The sequence below is a fragment of the Scomber scombrus genome, chromosome 17, assembly GCF_963691925.1.
Source record: "Scomber scombrus chromosome 17, fScoSco1.1, whole genome shotgun sequence".
NCBI lineage: Eukaryota > Metazoa > Chordata > Actinopteri > Scombriformes > Scombridae > Scomber > Scomber scombrus.
Genome location: NC_084986.1, coordinates 21,152,427 through 21,172,459, shown reverse-complemented (window position 1 = coordinate 21,172,459; position 20,033 = coordinate 21,152,427). Strand labels below are relative to the sequence as shown.

At 36.7% G+C, this 20,033-nt stretch overlaps 2 protein-coding genes across 3 annotated transcripts; both read right to left on the bottom strand.

Moving 5' to 3' along the window:
• Positions 1–1,586: 1,586 nt before the first annotated feature.
• On the bottom strand, positions 1,587–5,435 carry emc7b (ER membrane protein complex subunit 7b). Its single transcript, XM_062437309.1, has 5 exons — positions 5,076–5,435; positions 3,352–3,471; positions 3,090–3,228; positions 2,752–2,832; positions 1,587–2,467 (listed from the first exon to the last, which is right to left on the bottom strand). Exons 1-5 carry the CDS (start codon positions 5,306–5,308, stop codon positions 2,315–2,317), a joined length of 726 nt encoding a protein of 241 aa, XP_062293293.1. The 5' UTR covers positions 5,309–5,435; the 3' UTR covers positions 1,587–2,314.
• Positions 5,436–6,250: 815 nt separating this feature from the next.
• On the bottom strand, positions 6,251–12,333 carry katnbl1 (katanin p80 subunit B-like 1). Of its 2 annotated transcripts, none has more exons than XR_009927304.1 (10): positions 12,213–12,333; positions 11,507–11,622; positions 11,314–11,351; positions 10,813–11,083; positions 10,515–10,630; positions 10,374–10,424; positions 9,808–9,897; positions 9,401–9,505; positions 7,969–8,602; positions 6,251–6,884 (listed from the first exon to the last, which is right to left on the bottom strand). XR_009927304.1 is itself a non-coding variant. In XM_062437307.1 (10 exons), exons 2-10 carry the CDS (start codon positions 11,609–11,611, stop codon positions 6,852–6,854), a joined length of 903 nt encoding a protein of 300 aa, XP_062293291.1. In that variant the 5' UTR covers positions 11,612–11,622; positions 12,213–12,333; the 3' UTR covers positions 6,251–6,851. The 2 variants fall into 2 exon arrangements, 1 of the variants encoding a protein (XP_062293291.1); XM_062437307.1 differs by having other exon boundaries at positions 7,969–8,062.
• Positions 12,334–20,033: the final 7,700 nt, after the last annotated feature.

Genomic DNA, 20,033 nt, shown 5'->3' with positions numbered 1-20,033 from the left:
TCTTTGATTGTGTTGTGAATTATAAATTTAAAATTATAACCTATGAAAAGACCAAAACCAACTGAGCCAAAGTCTGATACTGTATATTTTATTCCTCTGTGCCATAGAGCTCTATTGTTGTACCAAAACAATTAAAACATATCAATTAACTATACTGTTATACTGGGAGACATGTTCCCTTATTACAAGTAACATGGGCACTATAGTTTGTTTTAAGTCATTCTCACATGAACCATCCTGCTGCCTTAAATACTCTAAAAACATGTGGAAATAGTCCCTAACAAATGCATTAGCTTTTAGTGTCCAACATTTTGCTAAAATTATTGCCTTTTTAAAAAAATGTAAGTATATATTTATGTCCTTTTCTTTTCTTTAGATTCATACCATTTGTGAGGCTGCCACTAGTGACAATTTTCATTATTAATTAATCTGCTGCTAATTTTCTCAATTAGTTTCGTCTATAAAATGCCAGAAAATGGTAACAAAAAACCATCAACCAGTTTCCCAAAGCTCAAGGTAATATCCTCAAATTTCTTCTAAAGTTCTGGCAACAGTCCTCAACTATTTACTGTCATAAGAGACACTATCACTAAAGACATCAGAAAATATCATATTTGAAAAGTCGGAATCAGCAAATCTGGATATTTTTCCCTAAAAAGTGAAAAACAATGAATTATCAAAATAGTTGCTGAATAATTTTCTGTCAACGACTGACTTACCTCTCTAAAATACAGAGCCACAGAAAGGCTGGGGTAGTTATAAAGTATTGAAAGGCCAACTAATAAATTGATGGTTTTGGGTTTAAATTATAAAAACAACTATAGGCTACGGCCACCCTTTACCCTTACAGCAGTGCCTCTCAACCTTCTTGCTTGTGACCCCCATAATATCAAGCTACAGCATGTGAGCTTGTGACACCTCCTAACAGGTTAAGGCTTCAATGTCCCTGGCAAAGATCTCTGTTAATCTGTTAAAGTAGATCTGATGGATGACTTTTGTCTTGAGCTTGTTTTTTGACCCAGTACCTGCAAGTTGTTTCTTTTTTCGGGCAAGCATGCTCTCAACACTCTGCCTCAGTCATGTTCAGATGGACAGCAGTTCAACTTTTAAGTAAATGCTCATATTGTTTGATGTAAAATGACAGAGACATGAAAGTACACATTATTTGAAAAGAAAATGAGAAAAATAGACACTTTTAAACATTGTGAACCCTCTGATTAATTTACTACGGTCTCAAATGGCCTCTGTTTCAGCCAGATGCTGAACTGATGGGCTGCATAAATGACCACTGTATGATAAAAAAGGCATTTTCTAAACTATGAATCATTTAAAGATATTCCAAGAGTCCCAGAATATAATTATAGACCTGGAAACATGCATCATATGTTCCCTTTAAAGTTAATATCCGATATTAGAAATAATCATTGAACAAAACAATCCCAACTCAAGGTGCACTTACTGGCTTTTCCTAGAGCTTTAATCATATCACATGGTCTTCATCAGCAGATGACCTTTGCTGAAAGCTCTTAGCAAAAATTAGTGTTTCATGATCAACTGAGAACATTTATCACAAACACATTTTATCATTGACTTTAATGTGGACTTGGCTGTCCGCTTTATTAAAAGTAAAGCCAGTTACACTTTGTAGAGCGCCTGAAAGCAACCACACAGCTCTTTCATTCTTTGAACTGCCAGACATTACCATATCAATTTATACACCTTAGGCACAAAAGTAGAATGTGAATTCTGGCCAAACAGTAGATACTAATTGAAATAAAATGAGAAGGCCATGTGCTTGCTTTCAAACAAATATGATCTGAAATAAAACACAGTTGTTATATACCATTGCAATTTATTTATCTAGGCTTTTTTAAATAAGAATTTATCAGTCTTAAAATTCAATTTATCTTCATTCACAGTCGTGTTACTGAAATTGCAAAAAAACAAACCAAAAAAAAAAAACCCTGAATATGTATATATGTTTTCTTTCAGGTAGTGGAATTAGCAGCAGTGGAAATGCACACTGGAGGGTTAGCACAGAAAATAAAGATGATGAGTAGTATAAGTAAAGAGCAAATGAACAGATATTGCAGAGTTTTTAAGAAATTTCTATCAGTGCAGTATGAAAAAAAAAAAAAAAAACTTGTACTTTTGCTTTTTTTTCTCCAATAGTATATAAGGAATCAAGATGCACTCAACATCTGTTTATAAAGGAAAAACTGTACAATAGACCCGAAAAAAATGACACTTAAAAATCTTGCTTCCATGGCATTTACTCGTGCTTCTTTATGCAGATTAGGAGGCGTCTGCAGTACTACCTCCGCTTGACAGCCGGCCTGGTGCCCTTGCTGCTGCTGCTGCTTGCCTTGCTGGAGCCCTTGGAGCCAGAGAATAGTTTGGTCATGAGCTCGGAGACGTCGGGAAGCTCTGGGTTGGGGTTCAGCATGTTCATGGACTGCTCCATTTCCTGTGAATAAAAACAGCTGTCAGGAACTGAAGGATAGGAACAGACTGATCATCCTCACTGTTGTTAAAAATCCTTAAAAAAATGATTTCACTGACAGTTAAGATATATAATGCATGCTCACATTTCAAAATCAGGATATCCTTTGCCTACTGATATATGATATATTAACTCTATTCTTTCATGATCTTGCAGTGCCAGAATGAATCCTATACAACTCAGAGACATCACATGACACTTCATTTATACCCCACACTCATATGTTTCATTTGGGTTTGTTTTTTTACCTTTCTCATCTCTGGATCATTGGTGTTGACCACCTTGGGCAGCAGGACAATAATCAGCAGGGGCAGAACCATCATCATAACCTACAGGAGCAACAATGACAGTAAATTTAAACAAGAGTCGGTAGCACAACACAAACATCTGTGTGGTTGACACTTGAAAAATAAGAATAAAATGTACACTACATGAATTAAGGATCGTTTTGGTTTGATGTGAAAAAATTAATTTCAAAGGTTTGATTATAGAATGAATGGGATAACAGAAATAATTCAATAAGTTGGTTTCTATTACAGCAATAACATGCATTATACATGATGAATAATTAAGAGTTTTTGTTTACCATTGGATTCATAAGGAAGTCTGTCCAGCCCCAGGTTTCCCTCTTCATGAAGTAGCTGTGAGGGCCACTAGCTCTGACTTGGAGAGGATATGGCTGGCGGATTACTTCTGAAGTCTTGATGTGGTTCACAAGACGTGCCCTGTAAAGTGACACATGTTTACCTCAGCAACAAGGTGCCTCTGGACAAAATTGCTCTGATGAATGTAACAGGGTAATTCATGTGACCACATTATTTAAATGTTTGCCAGTAGTTAGATCTTACCTCATTTTACCCTTGGATGTGATATCAACACGTACTGGCTCGAATCTGTAATTCGGGGTCACGATTTCCACAACGTAAGATCCTGAAGGGACGTCGTTAACAGCAAAACTCCCATCAGTTCTGCAACAAGAGATGGAAACACAATAAAATTAGTAAAGACAAAAAAAAAAAGATATCTGAGTTCACATTGTTAGGGCTGAGGTGAGGTCTTGCCTGAGAAAAGAGGACCTATATTCAAAAGGTTTGGTTATTTTCATACAATACAATGAAATCAAGGCCTCATCTATGACATGTGCAATCATAAGTCAATTACACAATTTGTTGCCAACAATTTGACTTTTTTTAAGGAAACGGGGGGAAAAGTCCAAATTCTCTGATTCCAGCTTCTTAAATGTGAATATTTGCTGATTTCTTTAGTATTCTTCTATGACAGTAAGTGGAATATCTAATTGGGAAACAAGAACACGTTTCAGGTCTTCTCTAAGTTGCGGCCCTTTAAACATACATGCTGTTGTACTGTAATTGCAGAAAATAATTAATTTTAAAAATAAAAATGATAAAAAATAAAATGATTTTATATTCGGTCCACTACTGTGCAATTTATACATTATGTGATGTAGGGATGTGTGGATCAGTGTATGTGTGGACTGGATGGTTGTTGGGCAGGGGGATAGCACAAATTTGAGGTACCTGTATTTTACTTGAGTATTTCAATTTGATGCTACTTTCCACTACACCACATTTATCTGACAGCTTTAGTTATTTTTCAGATAAAGATTTGACACAATAGGTAAGTTAATATAATTTTAAAATACATTACATTGTTAAAGATGAAACCAGTGGTATCTGACCTTTTTGGCTTTGATGACCTTTCATATCATTTCAATAATTGATCAAATGATCCAATATTTCACCAAAAATCAAAGATTAGAGAAAAAGTTTTTAAAAAAACTGAAAACAGATTTGTGTATCAGTACTTTGTTTTTTCTTTTTTCGTCTCCCATTAATCATCTCACAACCCCTCACATTGATCTGGGGACCCTTTAGAGGGGCCCGAACCCTAGGTTGCGAACCACTACTTTGTATATCTAATTGTATATAAAGTATTGTAAACTAGCTCCATCTCCAGCAGCTACAACAGTAACATGCTGCTCTAACACTGATGCTTCACTATCAATAATTTGATTATTTCATTTATAATAATGTATCAGTCAGAGGGAACAAACCACTACTTTTACTGTAATACTGCATACTACATCAAGCTCATAATACTTATGTACTCATACATGATTTTAACTGGTAAAGGAGAATTATTATATTGAAGAATAGGTACTTTTACTTAAAGATGCCTCCTCCACCACTGCATTATTGTGTTTTTTAAGTGTGACATCTGTGACTTAACTGTACCTCAGGGTGACAGTGTAACAACAGACTCGTCTCTTGTGACTGAGGTTTGTTATGCTAACAGGCTCAGCTAACGTTACTTGACGTTCCTCACAAGGAAATGAACGGTTAATTTTACTGACAAGTCAGTTATAATTACCTAACATTGTTGTTATTTTGGTTGGCAGAAGTTAATTACAAAACATTAAGTTGTTCATTTCTTACAAGAGTCAGCACCTGCAAGCTACCAACAATAGTAGCTTAGGCAACCGTTTAGCTTCGCCGGATATGCTAATGCTAGTTAGCCCACGTAAACAGTATAACTGTGGATGTTTTCTCACCTCATAAATCCCACGTATTCTTCACCTTCCACTAAAACCCGAGCAGAGGAGACCCAGTCTTGTGTTTTAATCCCCGGGACAATCGCTCTCCCCTCGATTTTAAAGCGATCTCCGTTGGTCTGCGTGGATACTCCTGCGCCAGGCCCGGTGTCCATGTCGGTGAAACATTGCACCACGACGAGCACAGCCTGCATGAAAAGCCACAACAGCGGTGTTTTTCCCCTGTGCAACATGTCGCCTGTCTTTGTTGTTTAATTTAAAATGTAATCTAGCTATATGTGCGTCAACATGTATCCAGGAGCAGTTTGGAGAAACAGCGGAAGACTGAGCTCAGCTGTCTCTGCGGAGAGTCTGATGTCACGTAAAAAAAAAAAACAACCTTAAACTTTATTGTACAAACCGACAGTACAAACGGGTCTGACAGATGTACTTCCTGTTGAAATGAGTCACTCCTAACTTTCAAAATAAACAAATAAAAAAAACCTTGGGCGTTATCTTCAACTTTATAAAGATAAATTGAAGTTGTAAAGCTTGAAGCTGTAAAATATGTCGTCCTACAATTGGAATGTTAACTTCCCAGGAATTATTTTAGTTTCAATGTTGTCAATTGTTAATATTTTCTTCTACATAAATGCAGTTTCATTGATGATCTTTGTTTCCTTAAACATTTTTATGAATTTGATCACCTAAGATTACACAAAAACAAAGTTTAATTAAATGTATTTCATTTTTTACTGCATGAAAAAAGTATTTAAATGTTTTACTTTGTAGTTTTTTTAAATAAAATAATTTTCCTTTCATAAGATTTGATTGTACCCTCCAATTACGCTATTTCACATGTATGTTAAAATGTAATTAATTTGAATGAATTTGAATTTTGACAAAAACAAACAAGTAAACCACAAAAACTTGTTTGGCCACTTTGGATGGCTTACTGAACAAGTTTGCTTTGTTTTGTTAAAAACAATTTTGGTGGGATAATGTACTATTAACACATTTTTAAAGCAATGTGCACCAATCAAATTTATATAAGCCAATTAAATGTCCCCTTAATAGATTAATTAGGGTTTTCTTTGCTGTAATATACTAGCTAACACTGTAAAAATAAATTACGTTGACTGTTTATGTATGTAAAACACTAAGAACAAAATAAAACAAAAAGAAAAATTGATTTTTATCAAATTTATTTAAAAGAAGATTAAAAGAATCACTTGTTTTTACATTTTACATTATACAGTCAAATGTCATAAGGAGGCAAAAATGAAAACAAGAGGAGCTCTAATAACTTAAGACTGCTGCAGATTCAAGTTCCTGATTCCAAAGAACCCAGGATTAAAAAAACATCAAAACAGCGGAGCATTCATTACATCCACAAGTGCATTTGCATTCCATGGCAAAGAGTAGTGTAATGAGAGACGAAGAGCTTGGCACTTCATAGAGCGACGTACATCCAGTCTCATGGAGGTCAGCTATATGCCCCTTCACAAGACGGTCCACTTCAATGTGAAGCAGTCATTTGCTGTGTTTTTTTCTTCTTTTTTTTTTTTAAATGTTTGTTTGTTTTTTGTTTAGCAGAAAAGCTCTCCTGGCCCCTTCTTAAGTGTCTCCAGCTCTAACTGAAGGAGTCTGAAGTGTTGTTATCAGTCCCAGTTAAGAGGTTTCGAGTTTGAGGGGCAGAATGAACCAGTCCATTTCTCTGGCATCATTATCAGTTCAAAACACAGCCATGATCCGGCAGTAGTGGTCACATCCTCAAGAGTGTTACTTTGACAACTGTCAGGGCAGCTGTGAAAGATAAGCTTCGATGGCCTGCGACAAGAAGAGAAGACAGAGTTAGTTTTTTTTCACAGCTAGTCAAACATCCTGCATGATCTTAGTTTTACAACACAATGAATAAATCAGTCCCAACATGTATCTACATTTATATTCAACGTTTTTTCCAATTACACACAGTACAAGACACAAGATTACTCTGCCAACACTAACTATAAATGTGTTAATTTGGCTTTCTGCAACTATTACTTAAAACTTGATGAGTCAAACTATTTCCTTGAACAGGTCTCGTGAATGGTTCTGGCATCATACTTTTCTTTCATGGCTTGATGCGTTTCAGCATGAAACAGGATGTGAAGCTGGAAACAAATGAACTGTATACACAATACAGACTAGAAACCTATGTTACTACAGCTAATACTGTCTAGCTTGCAGAGGTTTCTTTATAGGAAGGGAGTGGTTTGCGGTGTCCACCCAAAATCAACAAGAGGCCGGAAAAGACAGCAGAAACACCTGTACAGTCTGCTAACACTACTGGACAAGATGCTGTTTTGGAAACTTTTACAGAAAGAGGCTGAAATTACTCTACTGTAATTCTGTTTCTATTAGAGAAAATACACAAGACTTTTTACATTTTATTTCACAAGACCAAACAAGTTACTTGGACTAGCCATCTAAAAACACAATTTTTAAGTAGGCGATTAGTTGTCGAGATTGCTGTTTATGAAGTAACCTCTGTAACTTAATCATTTTGTGTAACTTTCAAATATGTATTAAATCATATTCTTAATGACAATCTGAGCCCACTCAGTTTTTAGCAGTGTTGTAACATTATGTAAACTTTTTTTTTTTAAATGTCGTCTGTTTTTAAATTTTTATTTAAATTCTGCATCTTTTCAGTGTTTTCCACTTGAAGCATTAATTAATAAATACAATCAAAAAAAGCTAAGGTTGACACAGAGTATATGAACAACATTGTCACATTTCCCTTTTATTCAAATTTTGACAAATGGCATTTAAAATACTTTGAAAACAATCTTCTACACTTCTTAAAAAATAAAAACCAACATCTACACCAAAATATTTTATAATAAACTTTGCATTAATTGCATCTTCTCACCTTTGCCATTTCTCCCGTAGATCCAGGAACCAAACACAACCGGGCACCATCCTTCCACAAGTCCTTCAGCCGCTGCTTCATGACTTCAATATTCCTGCAATGCACATACAAGCATTACTGTAACAGCAAGTGTGCACATGACCCCCACTCACTGACTGTAGAATCCCCCAACCCACCCTCTCTTCCATCCCTACCAAGAGCTCTGCTGATGCAAATGAATCCCAACTGCTATCAGAAATGTACATGATCGTCTTTTAACAAATATCTTCTGAAGCTGGAAGTCATATTTTTGAGTTGATTACAATTCAACATCTTTTTATCCACATTGTGACACCATAGTTAATATTCTGGTCTAAGGCATGTGGGTGTAATAATATTTTAAAACAGCAACAACAATAAATCACATTCACCTCCTTTGTTTACCGTCAAGCACAAGTAGGTAAAATTACCAGGCACTAGAAAGGAGGAAAAATCAAAACTTTTGTGCCATTTTTATTTCATCATTTTTAAAAAAAGAAAAGAAAAGAAAAGAAAAAAAATCTTACTGCAGCTGTTTGTACACTCTGTGGTGAAAGAAGTCTGGTTGCGGTGGTGTAATCAACATGCAAGTATATCTGGTTTGAGCCTATGAATGCTGAAGAAAATGAAAGCAGGCAACACATCGCTTTGTATGCCGGTCAGGTGTGTTTTATACGGCATAGTTACGTATTAGTACAAAGTACAGGAAGCATAAATATAGTATAGTATATTATTATATCAGTAGGTCACTGCGCATTCCAATCCATAAACATAAACAGAATGATGGAGTGAATCACACAATGAGACTTTATAAAAAGGACAGTTTTTAGTGTCCTTGGTTGCTTTCAATAGTACTGGTCTGCAGCTTTTACAGTCAAGTACATGTTACAGTTAAAGGGGGAAGAGTCATGCACATTTTTTAGGTCTATATATATATTCTGGAATAACTTTATGTAATTTAGTGTTTGAAAAACAAACCGTAGCTTGAAAAGGAAACTTCTCAAATACATCTGTACATGTTCGAGCCTGAATCTGATCCGAAATATGTGAGTGGACAACAGGAACAACCTTAGTAACAAAGGCTACCAACAGATGGCCGTCATTACAATCTGATGTAATCATGGGGAGGAAACAGAGACAACTTTGCAGATGAAGTGTTCAGAGCAGTGGAAGTCTGCGCTTTTCACTTGCAGGGAGCATTTTACATATGTTTACCTCAAGTATATAAATCAGAGAAAATAACAAAAAGCGTGATGTATCTCCTTTAAGTCAGTGTCAGAAATGTGTCTCTAATATCTCAGCCAGACTACAAAAACCAAGAGGTCAGCGTTTAAAAAATAGCTGTATGTGACTTTTAAGATTTGGTAATTTAATAGGAGTGTCTATTTAGTTGTATATAAAATGCAGTGCCCACCTGTCTTCTGAACAACTGTCCCGCAGTCTTTTCTCATTTTTTGAAAGCTCTGGCCACCATTTCCTGATGATGGATTGAACCCAGTGTAAACCCACCATTATGTGTCTATAAAAATAAAAAAAAGGACAAATCAATCGACCAGTTAGTAAAATTATCATGTCAAAGATGTCAATAAATATTCTCAGTTCAAAAGTATAGCTACAACTGATAAAGGCAAATGATGTTGCGGTTTTGAGTCTTGGAAGACAGTCTTTCATCAGATTTTCAGTTTGATTCATTAGTTGTTCAGACTGGCTGAAGACTCTTGATTCATCTTTGAGACTAAAACAGCAAATCTACTTGCCTTTGATTAGTCAATGTAATGTCAAAGACAGGCAGAGGATCACTTGACACTCAGTGACACTTACTCTTCATATTTACTGGCAAGAATCATTTTCACTTGGGGCATGAGGTCAACGCAGCATCCAAGTGATAAACATGGTGCTTCAGTTTGAAGACTGAGACAGACACACAAAAAGAGGAAAGAAAGCTGGTTATTGGTAATATAGGCATACAGAGAAAAAACACATGGCAAACTGAGTTCCAATAGTTGAGTCTAGCAGCCTCAGACTTGCTGTGACTGTTGTAAGATGCCAACATTAAAAAAACACACATCAAAACAAGCTGTCATCCTGTGTATTATAATTTAATCAGTCTTTTTTTCAACCTTTTATTATATCACATAATGTCTCAATACTCTAAAGTGGATTAAAAAGGGAAGAAAAAAGCAATTAAGTACATTTGGATTTCCCCTCTCCCTCTCTTCGAGTTGTGTTTTTTTTAAATGGTCTACATTTACGTGAAGGCAATGCCACAACACATCATTTAGATTATACTACATTATCTTCTTTAATACAGATCTGCAGTATTGTGCAGTCAAGTCGGTACAGTTGAAGCTAAATCCTTGAAAAAAGGGAGAAATGATGAGACTCACTTGTTTGTTAAGACAGGTAAGCAGTCGAGCAGCACCCCTGTGTCTTGAATTCTAGGAAAGCAAATATATGAAGTATTATTATCCTGCATTTAGTTTTGAGCAAAATTTACCAAAACGCTGTATAAGTGGTCAGTGTTTTACCTTATTAGATAGGCCACTAATTCACTGGCATTTCTTCGCCATAGTGTTTGGGCTACTTTAAGTCGAAGGTTCCTTCCGAAAAGGACGTGAGTCATAGCTTCATGATCCTTTGATAGCTACACACAAATACAAAGAGGGAATTCAGTGTTTGCTACAGTGCGGCAATTTTTTTTTTTTTTTTTTTTTTTTTTTTTAAATCAAACCCATGCAAAAATTAAATGCCTTGACATTCCACAGCAGAGAGGCATTCATTTGCAATTTTTTTTTATATGAGCTACAGCTCGGCTAAGTCTCTCACTTCTGTAAAGTCGCTGTACTTGGAGCTGGCCCCTGCCATCTTGGAGGCCTCTGCGGAGTTCACAGGGAGCCCGCAGTTGTCATTGTGGTGAATGCCCCGCACGTCATCGGAGCACGTCAGCTCATTTTCTTTGTTGGCCATGCCGGGGTCACGGGCACGGCCTACATTGGATGTTCTGCGGTGCAGCTTCGAGCCCACCTCCACCGATGGGAAACCCTTCCTCTTGCAAGATGACAATCGCTTCGCTTTGCCTGGACTGTGCACTTGGAATCTGTTGAAAGGAGAGTCAACACGGGCCAAATGCAAAGGCGAGTTAGCTTGGTTAAAAAAAAAAAAATCAATCATAAAATTCAAAGCCGCTGACATGGTGATAATGGTGACAATGGTTATGGAAAGGTGCCTTAAATGGTCCAGTGACTGAGAAGGATTATCTGCGGGACACAGACAGTGAGTGAGTGATCATGATTAGATGAATCCCACAGATGAAGATCAGAGACTCACCTTTCTTTATCTAATTCTTCCTTATTTATAATATCCACCTAAAACAAAAGGATAGGGGATGAGGCCACCACTACATGCTGTACTATTACTACTACAAAAGCAGCACTGCACTGTCACTTCACAGTCATCAGGATTTCACAGACAAACTGGACAACTGTTGACACAATAAGCCATGATATTTGGTTCTCCGTACCTGCTTCATGTTCTTTTCAGCAGAAAGATGCAGGCAAGATCGCAGAAGGCCATTGGTTTTATTCTGTTTGACCTTACAGACATCCCATTGCTTACCAGCTGCCATAATAAGGGACACTGTTGGACAAACAATTGTGTGGGGGGGAAAGTAAGTTAGTAATCACACAGCTCTGCTTTCAGCAGGGACAATAAGTCACAGTTACTTTTCATGGCCTGATAACGTCTTGCTATGTAGCTAAGATACAGAGCACAAGCTGCAGTGTGATTCTCAAAGACTGGACGTTCAAATGTGATAAAAATGTTGTTTTTGGAGTCAAAGGCGTTGGCTGCTGCGATACAAGCCTTAACATTAGCTAACTGAGCTGCAACATTATGCTGTAAATGTTACTATCTGATGGTTTAAATAGCGTAAGCATGTTTTTTTAACGTGCTACTAAATGAGGTAACAAACGTTTTGAGTACAACACTGCATTTCGTTACGTCCTTCGGCTAAGTGAGCTAGCTTATGTAGCGAGCTAACTTAAAAGCCACAGTTAGCCAACTGTAGCTGTTAGCCTAAAGCTCGACTATCACGTAGACACTGACAAGCTGGGCCGCTAAGTGATAGCTAACAGGCTAGCTCGCCTTACAACTCAAGGAACATATGGCTTGAATCATGGTGCTCCAGAAATCATTTGAACGATTTAAGCAAGGAGTTAAATACCAACCGATCCATTCTGTCAAATGTCTTCAAGTCTCCGCGGGTGTGTAAAATCCCAAATGTGAAAAAAACTGGTTAAACTCAACAACAACTTCTGTCTGCAGGGTCGCTAGCATTTGAGTTTTGACCATTCAAATGAATACACCGCCGGTGTGTGGGGATTGTGGGATTGATTTTGGCAAAGAAAACTGGAGTTTTAGCGACGACTGCTGGACATAAAGACACACAGCAGCGCACCTCAGCGCCACCTAGTGCCCTGTAGTCTGTAACGCAGGTGTGCTGAGACGTTTAAAGGATCGGTTCACAATTTTCAAGTGTGTCCAGGTAGATAGATAGATAGATAGATAGATAGATGGGGAAAAAATGGGGAAAAACTAAAAACGTTTTACTAAAAATACCCCAAAGTTGTACTAATAAAACAAATATATGTATAATAAATAATAATAAAATATGCAATGTGCAAAAAGTGCCAGTAAAATTGCACTGCAAAAAAAAAAAACTTCTAGAGAGACTAATACATATTTGATTTTGCAATGTTTCTGAGTTGTCTTTACATGCAATGTGCAACATGCAACAAGCTAAGTGCAGGTGTTGGTCAAAGAAGGCTGAAGGTTTTCTGAGGCTGCCGTATTTTTTTTATCAGAAATGCTCTCAGAGCCTGTTCATCTAATGGCGAGTATGAAAATCGTGGACTGGTCCTTTAATTACTGAGTTACAGTAACAATCCAATTGCCCAACCTGTGCAGTTTATTCTCTACTATTTTCATGTGTGTGTTTTCACACATGAACCAACCACAGACATTGAGATGTTTATGTACACTGGATACTGCTGTTAATGTCCAAAGTGATAATTAATTCCCTTGAAAATGCCTCTTTTTATAATCTGACAAATGCTGTTTGTCTGGTTTGACATAATAAATGAATTATGTGTTTTTTTGTTTGTACAACTGAGCCCAGCCTGCATTGCCTTACAAAAACATCATAAATTAATACAAACCTGATCCTGAATCAGTACATTTTCAAGTGACACCACAAAAAGTCCAAAACTGAAGACCCAAAAAGTCAGATTTTCAGATCTTCAAAGGTCTGCCACAGAACTCCAAAAACTTATATTGTATGAGCTATTGGAGAAATCAAAATAGAGATGAATTAAATAGATTATTGAATTATTTATTTTTCTAATTTTTGAGGCAAAGTTAACAAACCACAGACTTCTTTTTGATCTGTACACTGACAATCGATAACATACTTAACTGAACTGAGCCATTTCACGCAAAACAGACTCTTAAGTCATCATAGTATTTACTTATTTTTCACTTCTTCCAAATCACACAAATAAGTTCTCTTCTGAATACCTAAGAATACTCTAAATTTGGAAATGAAAGAGTTTTGGTTTAGTAAGATGCGAAATATAATTATGTGTGATCAGAATCCACCTTTAAGAAGAGGTGGATGCCGTCAAAATAATCTAAAACTATACTTTTGCACACCTGAATGTGAGAGTGAAAAACTTCTGCAGGCTTTATCGTTTTCTGATGACACCTGATGGAAGCTGTTAAACCCAAAATGTTGCAACACCAGTAAGTGAGACAATGTGAACTTCTGCCTTTGACAGGACTTCTTTCCATACAGATCACCCACTTTTTTGTACTCAAATGAGTCAAATGATCCAAACCTGAAGCAATGTTCCTTAAAATAGGAAACAGGAACAAACAAGTTACACAACTGAATTAACAACCAGCCAAGAAGACAATGCTTTCTTGTTTTAGCCTCTCACATCTCCAATGTGGTCGGGTTTTTAAGAAATCTTTGGCTCTTGCTCTCCCTGCAACAGAAACAGTAACAGGAGAGATGCAGTCCATCTCTCAAGTCCACTAGTCTTTCTTATTAAAAAAAAAAGTATAGATCTTTGGCATATTTGCATTTAATTGCATTAGAGTTCATTATTTTAACACCTGAAAATGTCTAAAGGTGTGAGTACTGCTGATTAGGTCACACCTGTTTAGTATGAGTATGAGTATCACAATGCATTTCCCTGTGAGTTATTTATGGTTTCACCACTTCAGAAGAATTGAACATGTACTGCAAATCTGATATTTACAGTACATGTTATTGAAAAAGGAAATAACCAAATGAATATAAATCAATTTTTTCCCTTTCATTTGAGTTTGCTTTTTTATTTTGTTTCGCTTGGAACTGAATAATTCATGAATTGACCTCAGAGTCACTGAGTTTTACGGTCATCAAATTCTTTTTGCCGCAGGGCCTTGTGTGATGTATAAATTATGGACGGATATTGGCAGTTTAGGTCTTCTGAGTTTGTCTGAGCACAAACCAAAAAAAAGAAACGTTTGCTGTCAGCAGTATTTTGTTGACACGTCTGCTCAAAGACAAACTCACTCAACCACAAAAAGAGTGAGAAAATTGATTTTTATTTATTTAATGAAGGTTTTGGAATTAGTTCTCATCATCATCACACATTTTGAATAAGGTGATAAATAAAAAAAGAATGTAAAAAAATACTTTCACAGTGTTGAAATATTACATTAAAATGGTGCAATATGAAGTTCTCTCTTTCTTTGCATGACAATCATCAAAAAGCTTTACTACAAGCCATTTTATCTTATATGAAGGCCTTTATTGAGTGAGTGTTGTTTGTCACCACATAAGGCTGCTGTGCACTCTTGATCCTTCCCCTTCACAACATCCTTCATTTCACAAGTTTAAGTGGTTCTGGCTGCTCTGTTATGTTACGAAGGAGGAACATTTCCTGGCATGTTGTAGATATACTGAAACACTTATCGGGTAAATGTAAATGCCAAAAAATACATTGCAATTCTGAGTGATTGCCTCCATCACCGGAAGAATTTTCTATCTTGACGGAGGTGGAATCTTCCCAGGACGATATTGCGTCTACAGGCCTTGAGTGGCAATTGATAGGGATGACAGGGATGAACAGTTGCAATAGAAACAGCATGTTACACAATGACAAGCAAAATGCTCCGTGCCAAGGCACATTGAGGGAGATCACAGCGGTCCAACACCCAACTGAAAGACTTAATGTTGCTGTTTCCTTTATTTTGGACGTTAACTGCAATTACCTTGTTCAAAATCACGGCTGGCTCGTTCCTCAGACAGCCACAGAAATGAAAATGGCTGGCGGCTGTTTCTGTTATGGCAAATCCAGGAATCAAAGTGGGGCTGAACGTACCAACCCAAACATACCAAATTCTTGAGGATACAAATGAAAATAAACCCAAGTGAGAGAAATTGAAACTGTGCTGTTGGTATGTATTAACGGCATCCAAACACAATCTTCCAGTCAGTTTGATGGGAGAATAATTAGATTTAGTCAAATCTTGGTAAATATTGTTGTGCAGCAGTAGTCTAAAGAATCATAATTTAAGGCACCATCATATGACGTAGCTTGACAAAACAATACTTTAACATTCAACAACATTCAGAAAGAAGAATTCTTAAAGAATAAGTCTGGAATCAGAGGCAGTGGTGGGATGTGAATACTATGTTTATTAAGTAAGTATATTTACTAAAGTACTGTGCTTAAGTACAAATGTGAGATATTTGTACTTTACTTAAGTGTTTCCATTTTTTGATACTTTCTACTTTTTATGCTACTTTGTACTACTCTACTTTTTTCAGAGAGAAATATTGTAGACGACTTTTACTGCTACATTTATTTACCATTTAGTTACTTTTCAGATCACGATTTTACATAAAATAATATATTTGAATAATCTGTTGTTGAAAACATTACAGTTATACAGCCTGACAAATGCAAACATGTCAAACTATAAAGTCTCAGAGACAATGGCTATTTACTTGGATTAGAATGATGTACATGGTCATAGTATTGTTTTGACTCCTTGTCTTCACAGTGGTGGTTTTGTAATATACAGCAGCAGATGTGCATAGAGATGTTTTATCTTAACATTGAGGAAGATTTGATCATGGTAAGTGAATAATGCAATTTCTCTTTAACCCTCAGCCAGTTAAAAAAAAGCATTCCTTCTGTATTTTCTGATAATTAAAATAAAGGGTCCCACGTTCACATAAACTGCATGTAAATTCTGAAATTAACATTCATAGCATCAGTCATACTTTATAGCACACTTAAAATGGAATATCTATACTTAATATATATCCAAGTTATAAACAATGATATAATATAAAATATTTGACTGCAACCCCTGAGCAGACACCGTCTCCCCTTGGCCCTTTTGTAAACATCTATTTAAGAAATGGGCTGCTAACTTTGACTCCCTTGGACAAAAAAGGCCACCAACAAAGTCAGTAAGAGTATTATGAGATTTACATTAGCAGGGAAGGACTTACAGTATATGAAAAGACTTAGTCTAGAAAAAAACTGTCTTAGCATGATGTGCTCATTGATGCAGCATGACTTGTAATGACAGTTTTCAAAGCTTTTGTTGTCGGTGACACATCAATGAAATTCAGCCATTTTTTCTACAAGCTAACCAAAAAATGGAACAAGTCCAGTTTATTGGACAGTCCAATTTTCAGGGGACTCGACATGATAATCAACTGAGTAACTTGCTCTTTCAAGTGCTCTTGCTAACTTTTAGTAGACAACATGCTAAAAAATGATGTAGCATTATCATAGAAATGAGGAAATGAACTATTGGAAGTAGTCAGACCTAATTGGTATCTAATTATAAAGTATAGTAGTTATATAGTTATATATAGTTATAAGTATGCAAGCACTGGACACTACTCTATATCTCACAATGCAAGTAGTGACAAAGGTGAAATGCTGACATGACGTATTAATTACAGCTCAGTACGTCTAAAATGTATATACTATTGTTGATTCACACAAAAGTACATTGAACGATAGTACACATATAGGGTATGTAGCGCATAATATTTGATATTGGCGTGTTAACATTGCTATTGTGTGCATGCTGACTTAAGCATTTAACTCAAAGCATCACATAAGTACAATACAACAGAGCTGGTAGTGTGACTGTAGAATCATCTTATTCATTTATTCAACACACTGATCAAAATAACAAATTCATGCTGTTATGTGCTGTATTGTGCAATAATAAGTAACAACTCAGCAATCATTAGAGCAGTTGATTCAATATTTGGTTTCCTGCAAAGTTAAGTCTACACAGCCAGATTTCTAAGAATCTAAAGCCAAGATGAAGCACTTTAAAAAGTGTGAAACAGTGGAGGCCATTAACAAGTTGAAGCACAGAGCTTCCCTTGAGGCCAAACAACAAATAAGCAAACTAATCTGCTACTTTCTCTTATCAAGAGATTGAGAGGACACGCTACTGAACTTGCTAAAACCAATCAACCTTGCTCCCTAATTTGCCTTTTCCTGTGTCCCTCCAGCCTTTCATATAAGTCATAAGTCTTTAGATCAAGCAGTGAAAAAAAGCTTTGGCCCACTGCCCTTAAATTTACTTGTAGCCATCAGATTTTAATGTCCATAATTGTGTTGACATTATGTAAGACTGTTTTGAGAGGTGCTTCACACACAGCATCTCTGTTCTCAGAGCGGCTCTCTGCCATGATGAAGGAACTGCAGTTCTTGTCCAAAAAACGCAAACCAAATTAAATCAAAGGGATGGCAAAGATTTCAGGAAGGAAAAGGTGGCAGCGATTTTGGCATTCCTATCATATGATTCAGGGACAGATGCCCAGGACAGGACTGAGCTGCCGAATATCTCAATTTACATGATCTTCTGCAGATCCTTTTGATCTGTGCTTTATTTCTTCGGCAGAAAACATGCTGGTATAATTTTTTTGAGGTAATGATATCTAACATATATCAGCTGAGTGTGGGAATGTTTCCATACAATGTCAAAAAATTTAAGGACTTCAGGAAGTCACTTGCTTGTTTAGATTTGGCCAAGTTCAGATTTTATCTAACACATTTTGAGCAGCAACTATTTCCTTTCAAGTATTATTCCATTCTCTGTGCACAGTTTTGTTGCCTTGCAGCAAAGAAGAGATATTGCTAGAGAAATACAAGTCGGTACACCCTTATGGCATCAAATCTGCATAAAATTAGGGATTGTCTTCAATTTTTGTGTTAGTCAACCAACCAATTTTGCATTTGTTTGTTGAAAGCAATCTGACAGGTTTAGATTGGTGTACTGAAGGTTTCTACCAACCACAGTCATGCATACACAAAAAACAAAAAAAATCAAACACATGCATTGAGTGTGTCAGCTTCAAAACACCCGCAGGAGGCCACAAAGCACAGCTTAAATGTTTATTTCATGCTGTAAGAATGACACACCACCCAGCCTGTCTGTTTCTGTTTTCTGCCAAGTTTGTTTGCAATTTCAGGCTGAGGCGCTGATTTATTTGAGCCTCTAGTTTGCAGCGGAGGTGCACTTGGATGAGTGGCAGATCCCTCTTTTGTTGTATTGAGTTGGGACATACAGATCTCTGTGGTCCTTTACAGCAAACAGATGCCGAAGGTATGAGCTCCTCTGAGAGCTCATTCCTACACTAGATGGCAATGTTTGTCTGTAGCTGCCGGACATCTGGCTGGGTGTCTAGACAGAGGGTCTTGATGCCAGCAGTTGTGCGATACAGCCGTTCATTCCACCTTGGATGGTCTCACAAAGATTTTTACACAGTCACAGGGCTTCCAAAGTCTCTATCCCCAAGAAGCCTTAAAGCTTATGCAAAGAAAGTCACACAGTGCAAAGAGTGAAAGAAGAAGCTCACTGCTTCACAAGACATGGCAGGGAAGAGGTTATGTGTTTTTATCTTCTGTAGGCCCTTAAATTTCTTTATGGGGTTTGAACATGGCTTTTCTAAGATCTATAAACCTACCAGGTTGAATATTTTTGAAATGGAAGAGAAGCACCTGACATCTAAAGTGCTATATAAATAAAGTTTATTCTTCTTCTTATTATTATTATTATTATTATTATTATCTACAAGCTCTTATGTTGTTTTCTTTGATGGTCAAATTGTAACTTTCAAAAGTGGGATTGAATCTTTTCATCCTTACTACCTGAGCAGAAGAAACATGGACACAGAAAAGTTTTTTGTTGTTTGTTTTTTTTTTTTTTGCAGTTACCAGTTTCCAGGTGGAAGGCCAAGTTCAGGTTGACATTTTGCAGAGCTAATTTACCTAATAAACACTCTACTAATAAGAATGAATAAGGGTAGGAAAACCTACTTAATAGAAGAGCAAGTGGCCATGGCTGGATCTACCATATGGGCAATCTGGGCAAGTGCCCAGAGGCCCTTGAACAGAAAGGGGCCCTCAATGTGTGCACTATTTTTGTTGTTGTTGTTGTTGTTCTCTTGATGTTGAAAATTATGGCCACTGTCGGAAACCTAGTATGTCCAAAACAAAATATGTAGTTACAAGGTTTCCATCTGATAGCAGCATTATTTAATTGGAATTTGACCAGTTTCACTGCTCTCATCAGTGCAATTTCAGCAGCAACCAGCTGTTTTCAATGAAAAAGATGAATTCACTTAAACCTACCTGTTCAGCACCAAACAGCTGACAAAGTTAATGATTAGCCGGTGACACATTTAGCAGCTAAAGAGGAAGATGTTCCCTCTCAGGAGTCGGACCAACACAGAGCTAAAATGAGAGTGAATCAGGGTGAAACCCTAAATATGTTAGTGTTGTGTTTACACTGATTTATTGCCCCCAAGTGGCCAAGAAAATGAATGAATGCAGGTTTAAACACTGTATATTCTTTTGGCAATTTGCAAGTGTTGCACAAGAGAGCATAGTGCCTTTTCTACTTGAAATCAGTGTTAAACCATGTGTTTACTGGTCTTCCTTGCTTGCCATGGT

Bases quoted from the DNA above. Each gene is read 5' to 3' on its own strand.
- katnbl1 (XM_062437307.1), bottom strand. From the start codon at position 11,611: ATGGCAGCTGGTAAGCAATGGGATGTCTGTAAGGTCAAACAGAATAAA. The intron at 11,352-11,506 runs GTACGGAGAACC...CTTTTGTTTTAG, and splicing joins CTGAAAAGAACATGAAGCAG to GTGGATATTATAAATAAGGA. The intron at 8,063-9,400 runs GTGGGCACTGCA...TGTGCATTGCAG, and splicing joins GACAGTTGTTCAGAAGACAG to GAATATTGAAGTCATGAAGC.
- emc7b (XM_062437309.1), bottom strand. From the start codon at position 5,308: ATGTTGCACAGGGGAAAAACACCGCTGTTGTGGCTTTTCATGCAGGCT. The intron at 3,472-5,075 runs GTGAGAAAACAT...CTCTTGTTGCAG, and splicing joins GAATACGTGGGATTTATGAG to AACTGATGGGAGTTTTGCTG. The intron at 2,468-2,751 runs GTAAAAAAACAA...TTTTATTCACAG, and splicing joins ATGATCCAGAGATGAGAAAG to GAAATGGAGCAGTCCATGAA.